Raw genomic sequence first — 13,552 nt, forward strand, 5'->3', positions numbered from 1 at the left:
GGACAAACAACAACAACAAAAATCTAGAAAACTGCCTCCTGCCCTGCTTTCTAGATATTTTTTTTCCTGGATAATTTGCTTGCCACAATATGTCCTCTCTGAGCCTAGCCTGCTTCAAACATCACCACTGTCCAAAGCCACAGCTAATTTCATACCTTTTAGGTCTTGTCGCCACTATCTCAAAGAAGTATGTGATGTGCCTCAAGTAACAGCATTTACCTGCAATTTTTTTGTTGTTTCTGAAACCTTCTTGAATTACACAGGATTTCCTTTTTGTATTTACTAAGTAATGTATGTGCTGGTGAATAATGAGTAAAACTCTCCAGGAAAATAAGAATAATTTTTAATTTTATTTTTTTTAATGTAAACTGTTCATAAGTGTAATATGTACTGACAACATTTAACACAGTTTACCTAAGAGATTCCCATTGCAAGTGAGACCAAACAGGTGGCAGCCCCCAATCAGTGACTTGTTATCACTGAGAAGCTTTGATCTACCTAATGTATAATAAATAAGATTCTGCATTTTAATCATCTTGCTGCTTTCATATAACTTGTGTTGCAAAGTCATATTTTATTTCCAAAAACTCATCCTGACTTTGTTGATTATTTTTTTTTAATTAGACTATACTTGATCATTTATTTATTTAAACATACCTATCAGCAGACAGATGATACACCAGCTGGAAGTTATTGTACTGTATACCCACCACTTCCCTATCCACCTTTGTCTTATTCCCACGACTGCAAAAGATGTAGCTATTCTTATTTTTTTTTTTTTTACTTTACACCACATAAGAGACTGACCAGATGATCCTTTCAGGTTAAGATATTGGCTGATGCAAAATGCAGTTAGGCTTGAAGTTGTCCTTGTTTCTATATGTACTCCTCACTCTAAAGTTCCATTCTGCCTTTATGCTCCATTAAAGATCAAAAATTTATATTGCCAATGTAATAAACTTGAAGAGTTCCTTGAAAATAGCAATCTCAAATCTGCTCTTACATATATACAACAATCTAAGGTTGGTGCTGTAGTATTTTTAGTAATTTAGTACCCATATTACTATTCAAATTCCCTGTACTTACCCGTGTTCAGTCTGATTGTTTAAAGGCAGGGAGGATCAGACCAAACTGTATCTGTAAAGAAGGCATTATTGAAACCAATAATATTTGCACAATGAGTAAGGATGATAGCATAGAATAGTGCTGCATTGCTTATGAATAGGGTTTTTTTCCCAACAAGGTTTATCTTGAAGGCACTGAAATCCAATGCTAGATTTCTCACCAAAGTCTGTAATGTCAGGCTTAACACTTTATTAAATGTTCAGTTAGAAAGAGGAGACTATAGAACGGACACTTAAACTGTTCTGTAAAGGGTATTTTAAATTATTCTCTTAATTGCAAATTACAGAAAAAGAGGATGTAGAGAAAAATATAATTTCAGCATAATGTTCTAAATTAAGAAAATAAGAACTCTCTTTTTCAATGTTGGAGTTGGTGGCTGGAACTGATTTATATAAACTGTGCCCATCTAGGAATAAGCCAACCCATGAAATTAAACATCCATTAAATTGTTTTAAGTGAGAGAATGGGATAGTCTGCCAATGTGAGAACAACCTGTACTCGCTAAGGAATGCAGCCAAAATTTTGTTTGGAAGTAAAATCTAGCTCCGTATGTAGCATGCAATGCACTAAAAGGGTTAGAACATTGTCGTTGCACACTGTGCTTTTGCAGTTTAAAGACTTGGCAAGATGCTGCAGTGTATGTGAATGCAGAGGAGTCCATGAGAGCAGATGAGTATTCTTCTAAGTCTTATCTTTTACCAGTTCTTATAGAAATTGCCACCTAAAACATTTCTTTGTTCCTAATGAACCTTTAAGGAATAAATGCCGTGAGAGGCCAGCTGCTCTGCTGGTATGCACTGGAAGTGCTTCTTCGATTAGTTAACTGTCAGACATTGTGCCAGCTTACAAAGTTTTTGAATGGAAATAATAGTTGTTTTTCTTAGAAATTTTGACTGCTGCAAACTTTGGAAACTGTATATAGAGCATTCAGCACACTTTAAAAGTAATTATGATATGGCTGCTCTTCATTGGTAGTGTCTGGATTGCAAATCCACTGCTTAAAAATAATTACTTTGATTACCAGCTGATTTCTTTGGTTAGCTCATCAGGAAGGCTTAAGGATCTAGCACAGCAAAGCAGTTGTGACTATATTCTACTGCATGGCATTTAAATCACAGGGTTTTGAGCTGATCTAGAACTCTTCTGGTTCCCCCGCTGTAGGGAGGTATTTTCGCCATTTAATGTGATAGATTTATTCTGCAGGGACAGGCCCAACCAGTTTCAAAAAGATACCACAGTTCTTGCAGTGCTTTGGCTGCAACAACTCCCACAATAGGTCAGACAATTTAAAATGAGGTAAAAAAAATAAATAATAATTAAAAAAATTAAATAAAATCATGCTTTAGCTCCACAGCAGCACTATGTGGGAAGTAAAGGAGTACCATGCCCAGCCTGCTGTAGAGTGGTTCACTTCTCGGCAATAAGAACAAGAGTCACTGTGTGAAATTTGGACCAAGGGATAGTCTCGGGGCATACACACATAGCAGTGCATGTGTAAGATAATGTGCCACTAGAAGGTCCAAATAACGAAGGTATTGTCACATTTGTAGAGTTGATCCCTCTTGGCTATTTCACGGACTAAATAATTTGTTTAAATGGCAGCATAGATGTAGCCCCACTGGCCTAATTTTCTGCAAATTGCTGGCAAGCTTCATGTACAATGTTGGCATGGGAATAACTATCAAAACCAGTCACTTTCTTCATCTATGACCCAACAGAGTGTTCCGTCATCACCAAATGACCATGTTCATCGTATCATTGTATACAGTCTCTTTTAAAATGTTAAAATAAATGCGAGCCTCAGTGAAGGGTAATGTTTACTATGAAAATTATCAGAAAAATAATAATAATATGGCATGAAGTTAAAAAAATATTATATTTATTTGTTTGGGAAATGGAAGACTTTTATTGATAATGCCTTACTCATAAACAAGAAATATGTTTCTTCTCCTTGATTCCTAAATTGTAATTTTTAGAATAAAGCCAAATGAGTGCTCGATATGGCAAGCGGCTAAAAATAAAACTCTCCAAAGGTTTCAGTTCAGTATTAAATACGCTGGTTTGAAAAAAATAGTGGATTAGATGGGGTCTAATCCTTCACTCCCTGCTTGGGCTCTATTTGGCAAAATTCTTAGGCTGTCAGCTTCTGCAAATCTTTGCAAAATTATTTTTATTCTTAATAAATTATTTGCTCCATTAGTTACCCTAAAAACAGAACAAATTGAAGGACATGGGTGGAAGGATAATAATTTGAGAAATAATGACAGTAGCTTTCTAAGAATGAGAATGAAGAACAACTGCAGCAACACCACTATGGAAATGTAACAAGAGATTCATTTCCGAATACTGATAAAAATTATAATGCCCATAAGCAAAAATAAGCTTCATTACTGAAGTACAGAAGTATTTAGATACCACATATCTCAACCCAGTTTTTATTTGAAAGATAAGGTTGAAGATCTCTTCTATTATTTATTTTCCCTTGGCTGATGCATATCGGTGTAAAGACATTAATTGAAGTGGTGATAATTGTTTGCAAAATGACAGTTGGTTCTAAAGCTGGCAACCAGGAGCCAGAGCTGTTGATAGTAATTGAAGGAAAATTATTGACCTCACGAGAAGAATGATAATTTAAAACACCACCATATTTTCTTAATATGACAGACTGATTTTGTTATTTTGGGATTAGGGATGAATGCTCAAACAGTTGTAATGTTTTCTGAGACAGGAGTTGTGAGTTTAGATGATCTTTCTAACTTTAAGGACACTCAGAAAATCATCTTCTACACAGTGGGTAATACGTTATCTTATGTCTATGAATTTTTTGCCAGAATAAAACTCCAAACTGTGACCACTATTAAATAAACAAGTGGTTCGGATCCTGTGTATGCTTTGCATTTGTAGTGTACTGTGTAGATACAGAGAAATCTTGGTTGAATTTAATACTTTTTTCCTTGAAAGGAAGGTGACAAGAACTGTGTGATGTTTCTTATGACTGATAACATGGAATTAAGTAGTTTGAGCTTTTAAAATCATCTGGTATTCTGTGTCATGTGGTGAGGGAGATGATAAAGATGGAAACTCTATTTAGTCCTAGCGGTAAGTCTGGACCAGTTTAGAAAAAGCTGAAATGTTGATATGGTAGAATTGTAGGTTGACATTTCTGAAAATGTGTTCAAGGGAGTTAGATGTAGCAGCAGGGGTCTAAGAATATTCATATGGACCATAACCAACATTTAAATCCTTAATATTTTAGGGCTGTGTGTGTCGTTCAGGATTTAGATTGCACATTTGAAAGCAATTTCTCAAAACCAAAGAAAATAGTTCCAAATACAAATTTGGAAATTGTTTGATTATTTCAATGTGGAAAAATACTCAGTACAGAAATAAAAAAAAATGGGTTTGGCTGATTTTGAGCTCCACACAGTCACCGTTGTTCTTGATTTAATAATGGGCTATGGTAGGTGCTAAAAGTCATTTGTGTACCTTTGGTGCATAGACACTATAAATGTCAAGGCTCTTTAACTTGGGTAGACAAGGCATCTCTGATTTTCATTCCAAATTTTTCACAGTGAATTCATCTATGTTGCTAGAAAGCGAATCTTCATTTTGCAGGTTTATCCTTTCACAAAGAGATTTCATTTTCTGTTTAACAGCAGAGATCAGAGAACTGATTGAAAGGATGTCGGTAGAATTACTAGGTATTTCAAGCCTTGTTGAGATGTGCCGTGAGAGCTTTGGCTCAATTCAAACATGAAATACAGAAATACTGAGTTCTATTAAATGCATTCCCATTAATAGACTTAGTTAAACATAAAAACTGTTCAATATAGTTTAGCAACACTTTGTTGCTATCAGCTAGCATCCACAGGATTCTTTCCTCAATTAACTGCCAGCTACTGTGCCAGAGACAGAAGCAGCTAGACAAAGATGCCAAAATGAAAAAGCCTGGGTGGACTATTTAATAGGAAGAACCATAAATGGAAGAAGCAGAAGCTGTCTGGAATTATGTGAAACATTTGTCAAAGTGTAAATACTTGGACTTGCCACAGGAGACTTGAATGAAACCCTTTTCTAACATTAGCTAAGAAATAATTTTTATTTTACCTCACAATTTCTTTGTATCCTTCATTACTGAATTATTTTAGTGTTAACATACATTTAGATTCAATTAGGATAAAACAATATCTGTGCCCTAGGACCTGGCTCCATGGTAGCTGATACCGATTCATCCATTTTTGGAAGCACTAGTTAATGTAGGTATCTTTGTCTATGTCTGTTTCAAACGACTGTATATATAAACACTAATTTTCAGTCTTTGGCATGGACAAGATGAGACTATTGCCACCTGCCATTAAAGGGCACAAGTACATTTTTAATAGAATATTTTTTTGAAATGAAATAAAAAGTTTTGATTTCAGAAATGTCAGATGAGAAACTTTTCTTTTCCAGAATTCTTTTCTTGCTTGCTGTTACCAAGTATTACCTTGGTTTGGGAATAGTTGTACAACCCTAAACCTGAAGCTGCATTTCTATGCAAATAAACCATGAGAAATGTCACCTGGATTGAATGGAGGCGTTAGCCTGGATGGAATTACTGGTGAGGCTAGTTAGGTGTAGCTGCTCCCTCCTCGCATCAACCTCTCTAGGCTGGTTCCTTCCCGAGGTGCAGTGTTGCACTTTCCTCTATTGTTAGATCCCCACATAAGAGAATTGGGAAGAGAAGGCAAAGTAATCATGCTATGCAGGAAGACTAAGCTTTGCTCATGTTACATCAGGGTACCGGGAGAAGCTAAAGACTCCAGTTTTGAAACAAATTCAATGCAAGTTCGATTTACCAAGGAAGGCGAACCATCCCTTCCTCACATCAGGGCTCTGTGTGGCCCAGTCTAGGGAAAAGGTTGGGAGTAGACCTCAAACTTATCATATTTGCCAAGGTCAGCAACCTCAACGTGTTTGCAAAGATGGTGAAAAGCCTAGTGTGTACATAAAAATAGGCAGGGCCTCTTGTTAGAATTAAATATTATATGTATATGTTATGTATAGTGTATTATAATTGTTGAGAAAAAAAAGGGGTAGCTATGACAGGTTCAAAGTATATTTTAAAGCAACAAAACCCACAAGTTCTGTGAGAACACAGCAAAGCAATCACTGCTAAAATATGAATGCATAAATTCAGAGGTGCAAAGTTTGCCTAGCTAGTGGTCTGATTGGGAACATGCCTGCATATAGCTGTCATAAAATGCAAGAGATTTCATCGCCCTCTTCTTTGAGTACCTAAGGGCAGCCTTATCATGGGAACATCCCAGTATGTAGCCTCATAGCATGATCTACGTGGCTTTTTTCCCCAAGTGAATATTTTCTCTTCTAGATAATACTTTCATAGGGACATTTTTTCAAAATGACTTCTTTCCTCAATGAAAGAAAAACTTTTCTGTTTGTGTGATATTAGTCATAGAAAAATACTTGATAGTTTCAAAAATGCAAAGAAATACAAAAATAAAAAGTTATGGAATGCAACCAAGAAGTAACTTAGTAAAAAAGGAAGGCATGCTTCTCCTTTAATGTCTGTGGAAGTCTTTGGAACCAGAGAGGGCTGCTTGTTAGGGACCAGGAACGCTAGTATCACGTTTTCTGGGCCTGGTGTGAAGCTGGGCTGCAAGATGCAGTTTCTTGCTATTGAGATCTATACATCGATAGGAAACAGCAGAGAAGTTAATCATTTGGGAAACCAGGTTTTGTGTTTGTGACAATTTTATGCATGGAAAGAAAGATTTGGAGGTGAAAAGAGAGTCAGTGAGCAAGAGAGTTTATGAAATCCTGCTTATTTTAATCCCCCAGGAGGCAAAACAGTCATTTATTTCTAACTGGGCACACAAAGAAAAGTAAGTAATAGAGTTTGCCTTCATCGGTTTGTTTAATTTAACCTTATTAGTCTGAATTTTTTTCTCAGCCTTACTCCCTGAAATGATAACCATTCATTTTGCCAATAAAGGTTCCTCAAATCAAGATTTTACCATGGTATAATGACCATTTTTCAAGTCTTACTTGTATATTGTAAAGATCGGCAAGCAGTTTTGCTTAGCATAAGTTTCCTGCGGGGAGATTTTAAGTCTTTTTTACAGAGTTTTAAAAATACTTTTAGTTATCTAGCATTTTGTTTCTTGATCTTCCCATTCTTGGGATTATTCACACTCCAGTTCATCTCCATCCTGGAAGAGCAGGGGTCATTCCTTTCTTAATTTTCTTAATTTCTTGTGGTTTGGTATGGGAGAAAAGAGCTTTTGGCATTTACAGGTGTTTACCTGAAGTGCTCATAGTGCTGGTAGAACTGGGATGTGCTATCCACTGCATCCAGCGATGCACATCATTTTACTTAATCTCAGTGTCACTCTGCTCCTCTTTTCAGGGTCACACGCCTGGCAGTAGGGATTGAACAAACACTCTGCTACTGCAAGGTGTCTAAATTGTCACTGTCAGCTTAAAAAAATAAATGCAGCCTCCCCAAATCAGCCTTTCCAAGATTTCAACAGGACGAAATTCATATGTATGCTTAATATATCCAAAATGACAGGCACCGTCTCATTCATCTTTTATCAACCGCATGCATTGCAGTGTGACATATGGCACACACAGACCGTTCCCAAGGCTCTGTGATACTCATCTCATAGGGTGACTATGATTCCAGTTTTAAGCAGGTGTCTTTATGTAGTAAAAACAAGTACAGCCCAAAGTAATGCAGAGGTTGTGCCATTGCATTTGGCAGGAACAGACATCACCCTGTCACACATGCTATGTACCAATACTTTCCATAGTGTGCATTGGATTGCTGCAAGCTCTATAATATTTACTGCAGAATTAGTTTTATTAAAAGAAAGAAAGAAAATAAGAAGGATTCCCCTTTCTACTCTGTCTATTCAAAAAACATCTCAGTGAAACATACTGAGTAAATTCTTGTGAGCTGCACTTGCCAGTTACATGACTGACTTACAGGGTGAAGAACAAGCCCTGTGTTAGAAGCACCTGCTCACCTCCTCTCATATAGGACACAAATTGGGTTTGCCTCTGGGCAGAAAGTGGTATGCTCTTCTCCAACTCTCTCATGGTGTAAATAATTGATAATAAACATATAGAGCTATGAATGTTTTAGTAGGTCTTTAATTTGCAGTGCAATGTTGGGGAAAATGAATGCAGAATTTCAACACTTTTCTTCATTGCATTTACGGTATTTTAATGGGCTTCCAGTGGTAATGTGCAAACAGGGGAAAAAAAAAAAGGGGTGGGGGTGGGGGGGGGTGGTGGCGAACCCAACACGAAAAATAAACAGCATCCGGAACAGTATTCTCTTCTTGGCTCTTCTGAGAGCGCTATCAACAAATAATAATAAAAAGAAATAATACTGGAGGTGTCAGCCCTTGGAGCATATTTAAGACAGATGATCCAGGAAAGTGTCATTGTGCCATCCCAAGTGATTCTTACTATTTATTTATACCAAGAAAAAGAAAATAGACTCAAACAGCATAACAGAGTAGCCAGCCCAACACAGTGTACCACATTTTTTTACATGCAAGGCAAGTGGTTGCTAATCCACTACCCAGATAACTGAGAAATTAAGTAAAGACACACTTGTAAGGAGGACTACATGCTTCACAGAACTGCGGAAGTAAGACTTAGTTAATACCAAAATGTTGTAACTTCACTTTCAATGACAGTAAAGCTAAAGAAATGTCTCTTTAGTTTTCTAATTCATAAAGTGTTAAACTTACAAGCAAACTTGTACATTTAATGCCTGCTCTACTAAATGGTTTTAGGCAAGTCCCTACCCATTTCTGCATTTGGATTTCCATATCTGTCTGCAACACAGAGTAGCAATGCTAATCTCCTACGTAAAACTTGTGGGGATTTATACTCAAACATTATTGTTTAGGAATCAGTTATTTTATGTTCATATTATTATTTTTAATGTGTGTATGTCTGTGGCTCTTTCCCCATAGAAAAGGGACAACATTCTGAGAAGAACGTATTAAAACTGAAAAATCAGGTTTCTCAAATGAACAGATTCCAGTAACCACTTGGACAGCAAGCAGTGTAGTCAGACTGCCTGCAAAGTCACTTCATCTTCCCCTCCCCCGCTCTGAAAGAGTTTCGAGGTAATAAAACAGCCTCTAATTATTACCACTCGTGTATTAGGGAGTTGTGATTTCCCTTTAAGCACCTGGTGTTGTTAAATGTTGAAGAGACAGATACCTTGGTTAGCTGTAGTCCAGGACAAACCTACAGTATAAGAGAAATAAACACTGTTCTCCTGATTCAGGTCTCTGTGTAGGTGCACAAATTGACTGAATAGCCCTTGGATAAGAAAAGCACCCCAGGGAATTCAGATTCTGCTTACTTTGTAATCCTGTTTTATTGTCTACAGGAGAAAACTGTCTTTTATCAAATAAATGGCTTAAAATTAAGTATGGCATAAAGATTGGCTTCAGTTGCAAATGCCAAAGACAGTAACCATTTATACTGCAAACAAAACATATTTTTGTAATAAATTATGGGTAGTTTGAAAGTAATTTGCAATAAGAGTGGTATTACTTCCGTAAATTATACAGCAAAAGTACAATTTTGAGGCTAATCAAAACAGCTAAAAGCTTTTGTGAATTTAGATACAACAATCAGAACTACATTAAATAAATTATTTTTTTTATAAAATCAAATTATAAAGTCAATAGGCCTTAATCCCATAATCCTTCAACATTCTTGATTTCCCCTGGATGTTCTTGAGTGGGTAATGGTTTGATTTGGGAGATCAAAGGGTTAATTTGCTTTTCAATTGAGGAATGACTCAGAGTTCCCCTTTATTGGTTAAAAAAAAGAAAAAAGAAAAGAAGAAAAGTGGTGTGTGGGTGTAAGGTAGGGGAAAAAAGCCAAGAAAATGGATTCACTAATTGGGGTTTCACCTGCTGTGAGTCTAATTGAATACAATGCTTTATTTGTAACTCAAGGAGAAAGAAGATTATGCAAAGTATGAGAAATTCAGACTGGTTTTTAATTTCTATTACTTGGCACTGTTGTATGGGAAAGAAGACCAACTTGATAATAGCAGCATCAAGCTTCTGTTAAGGCAGACCAGGAAGCTCCAGAAACAGTAAAAATTGAAGGAATGTCTATCGGGGGTATCAGTACCACATACCTCTTGAAGGAAAACAAACCACTTTTGCTGTGAAACAGCAGGGTTCCGGCTACCCTGAGTCCCTTGGTATGACATGGGCAGCTGCTCTCTCCTTGTAATAGACTGTGAGGTTCCCCCCAAGTAATACGTTAAATATCCTATTTTAAAGACTTAAAGAGAGTTCTCACTTCTTAAAGCTTAGCTTAACGTGGGAGAAGGTGAGGTTGCTAATGCAATGTAGTTGCCAGTCTTCAGCCAGTTGATTCACCTCAAAACTAAGATGTCTGATACAGCAATTCCTCAAATACCAGGTCCACTGAAGTACATGGAAAATTCTTACGGAGTCTGATGAGTTTTAACATAGTGATTTATGTTTACACAAAAATTAATCCTCTTTTTCTTTCCATGTTGAGGCGGTAGATCCAAGCTAACAGAAAACGGAATTAGATCTTTTTAAATAATCTCAATTGTCTGGAAACTACAAGAATTTAACATTTAATTCCATTAAGTTTTATATTTGCATTTCGGGGCTTGAGGGACTGAACCTAGAGCATCTTACACTTTTAACGCCTCTAGAAAAAAACACGTGGGCTTTCCTTGAACTGCTTGTTGAGCTTTTCATAAAATCAGATCACCCAGCTACCTGGAACCCTAAGGGAAGCCCTAAATATCCTGGTACTTGGGATAAAACCCACCAAGTTCAGTGCTTACTAGCCTCTATGTAATGGGAAAGCAACCTATGGGATATTCCTGTGGTATAGAAATGATGGGTGAGATTGATTTTCTGTGCTTCTAGGCCTGCGTCTTCCCAGTGTAAAAACTGGGAGATTTTTGTACATTTGAAAGGTGCATTTTTGGGTGGTTTTATCAAGAAAGCAGAGAGTCTGTAAGCTTGAAGAACTAGTCTGTTGCGTGAAGGACTGGGTTCTCCACACAGCATTACTTTACTGAATAAAGGAGGCGGATTCAGGACTTGCATGAGAGGAGCCGCGCTGCACTGATTTGAAAGGCTTGTGACACCAAGAGGGGGTTGTTAGCTTTTGTGTACTGAATATTAAGTAGGAATTAATACAAAGAAACACTGCGACAGTTACTCAGCAGGAGCAGAACTATTTCTTCTGCTCTGACAATTCCGGGGGAGAGGCTGGTCCTTCCCAGTGAGGCCGAGGCAAGCCCTCAGAAATTAAATTACCTGATTTCACTCACAAACCAGCCACGTGGCATTTTAAGCGCTCAAATTAACAGCTGCAAAGCTAAGACCCAGGTTAAGGCCCGTTTCAAATCCGTCCCAGCTTCGGATTTGAATTCGGTATATATTTGATTGACTTTTTTCCACAAGTCCGCTGGGAGCGAGCGAACCGAGCCGCCGGCCTCCCGGCGGGCCCGGAGCAAGGCAACGAACCCCCCAGCAGCCGTCCCCGGGAACCCCGAGCGCCCCTCCGGCCGCCGCAGCAGCCCAGGGGGGCGGGGGGCGAGGCGCCCTCGGCGCCCCGGGCCGGGCAGGCGGGGGCGGGCGGCTGCTCGGGGCGCTCCCCGCGGGGCCGCCGCCGGCGGGCGGGGGCGGGGGGGCGGGGCGGTGGAGCACGGCGGCCCCGCCCTCCCTCCCGCCTCCCCGGCGGGGCGGCCGCAGCGGCGCGCGGCGGCGGGGCCGGACCGGCGGCAGCGCTGTTTCTGCCTCCGCGGCGCCGCCGAGCAGTCGCCGCCATGAGGGAGCAGCTGAAGGGGTGAGGGGGATGCGGGGGCGCGGGGCGGCAGGTGCCGCGGGGGCGGGCGGGGGGCCCGCAGGTGTTCCAGCCGGGCGCCCGTAGGGATCCCGCGCCCTGCGAAGGCGGAGAGCGGCGTGGCGGGGCTGTCCGTCCGTCCGTCTTTACACACCGTAGGGGGCAGCGGCTGTGCCTCTCGGTTATCGCGCTAAACGGGTCCACTTGCTGCCCGATTTCTTGAAACGGCGTTTAATTCAGCGCCTTTCCCCTCTCCCGAGTCCCTGGTTTCGGGGTGGCTGTGCCTGGCTGGAACACGTAGGACATGGCGATGCGGGAGCGCGCCACGCGCGGGGGTACCTGTGCGGCCGTGGGGCGGCGGGGTGAGCCCCGAGGTGGAGGCGGGAGGTGGTGGCGGTGCGGGGGACGCGGCGGGGGCGGGAGCTGGCTCGGGTTCGGAGGGGCAGCGCGGTGCTGTAGAACGTTACCGGCGGAGCACACGGCGTGTGCTGTAACTCGGCTGAGGCGTGAACTTTATCAGAACTCCTGGAAACAGGCGTGCTGAGGGGTGTATTGCTTTTCCCGGTAATTTCACGCTTAGAAATAATCTTTCAAGTCAGCACGTAGAAGAGGCCGGGAGGGGATTCCCTCCAGGCTATTTAACTGCCGTATTTCTTGCTGTTACGCGGTAGGTTATATTGAGCTATTGTAAAACACCTTGCAGCCCGGGACACCAGCAGCATCCCCGGTCCTCGCCTTAAGCTGAAGCTGGGCTGAGAAGTGGTTTTGGCAGGCGTGCGTGTCCGGAGCTGAGGAAACAAGACATATGGTTATGCGTAGGGTCTTTGACCCTTTAGCACTGAGGGATTGTTTGAGGCCATTGCTGTTTGAGCCTGGATGTGACAAGACCCTGCAGTGAAATTGCTTTGGCAGAAGTGGTGAGGATAGGCTTTGAAAAGCAAATACTTTAGTGGAGAGTAACAGCTGGTGGGGCAGGCTCACCCAGCTTTAGCCACTGAGCAGGAGTCTTTGCCCGTGACAGAGCGTACAAAATAAATGTTTAACATCAAGGGGAGAAAAAAAGAGTTACTATTCAGTACTTGGCAGCTGATATTTGCCCTTCTCCTACTATTAATTTCCAGTATCGGCAAGAAACTGTAATATGTATCGGTGCTTGCTTTCAGCAGTCTGATAAATCTTGCGAAAACCAATAAAACACCCTAAAGTCAAATTCCTGCTGAAAAGACACTGATCCTTGGCTTAAACAGAAATAATCTCTGCACAGATCAGTAGTCTCTAGATTTACAGATGAAAACAGTAGTCCTTTGTAAAGCCCAAAGGAGCGCCACGTTTTTACATTGCGAATACTTTCCATAGCAGTAACTTGTTTTATCTAAGGAATTAATGAAACGATGTGAAAAGACAAATATTAAGTCTTCCTTGCAATCGCTGTCATCTGCTATTGAAAACATTTTTTAAATGAGTGGTAGTGTCTATTCATGCAATTTCAATTGCATTTAGGCTAGTTTAGTAAATCCACACAACTCTGCCATGTTTATTTTGG

General features: G+C 40.2%; 1 protein-coding gene across 18 annotated transcripts in view; it reads left to right on the forward strand.

Annotated features, from left to right (window-relative positions):
* DMD (dystrophin) overlaps positions 1-13,552 on the forward strand; it is a 1,095,710-nt gene that overhangs the window by 1,000,159 nt on the left and 81,999 nt on the right. For 4 of the 18 annotated variants that reach the window (XM_037376997.1, XM_037376998.1, XM_037376995.1 and 1 more), the window contains exon 1: positions 11,925-12,012. The exons of the other annotated variants lie outside the window; for them this stretch is intronic. In XM_037376997.1, the coding sequence (XP_037232894.1) occupies positions 11,993-12,012 (20 nt within the window). In that variant the 5' untranslated portion in view covers positions 11,925-11,992. Of the gene's footprint in view, positions 1-11,924; positions 12,013-13,552 lie in introns of those variants that run through there. 18 annotated transcript variants of the gene reach the window in all.

This window comes from Falco rusticolus, chromosome 2, assembly GCF_015220075.1.
Source record: "Falco rusticolus isolate bFalRus1 chromosome 2, bFalRus1.pri, whole genome shotgun sequence".
Lineage (NCBI taxonomy): Eukaryota > Metazoa > Chordata > Aves > Falconiformes > Falconidae > Falco > Falco rusticolus.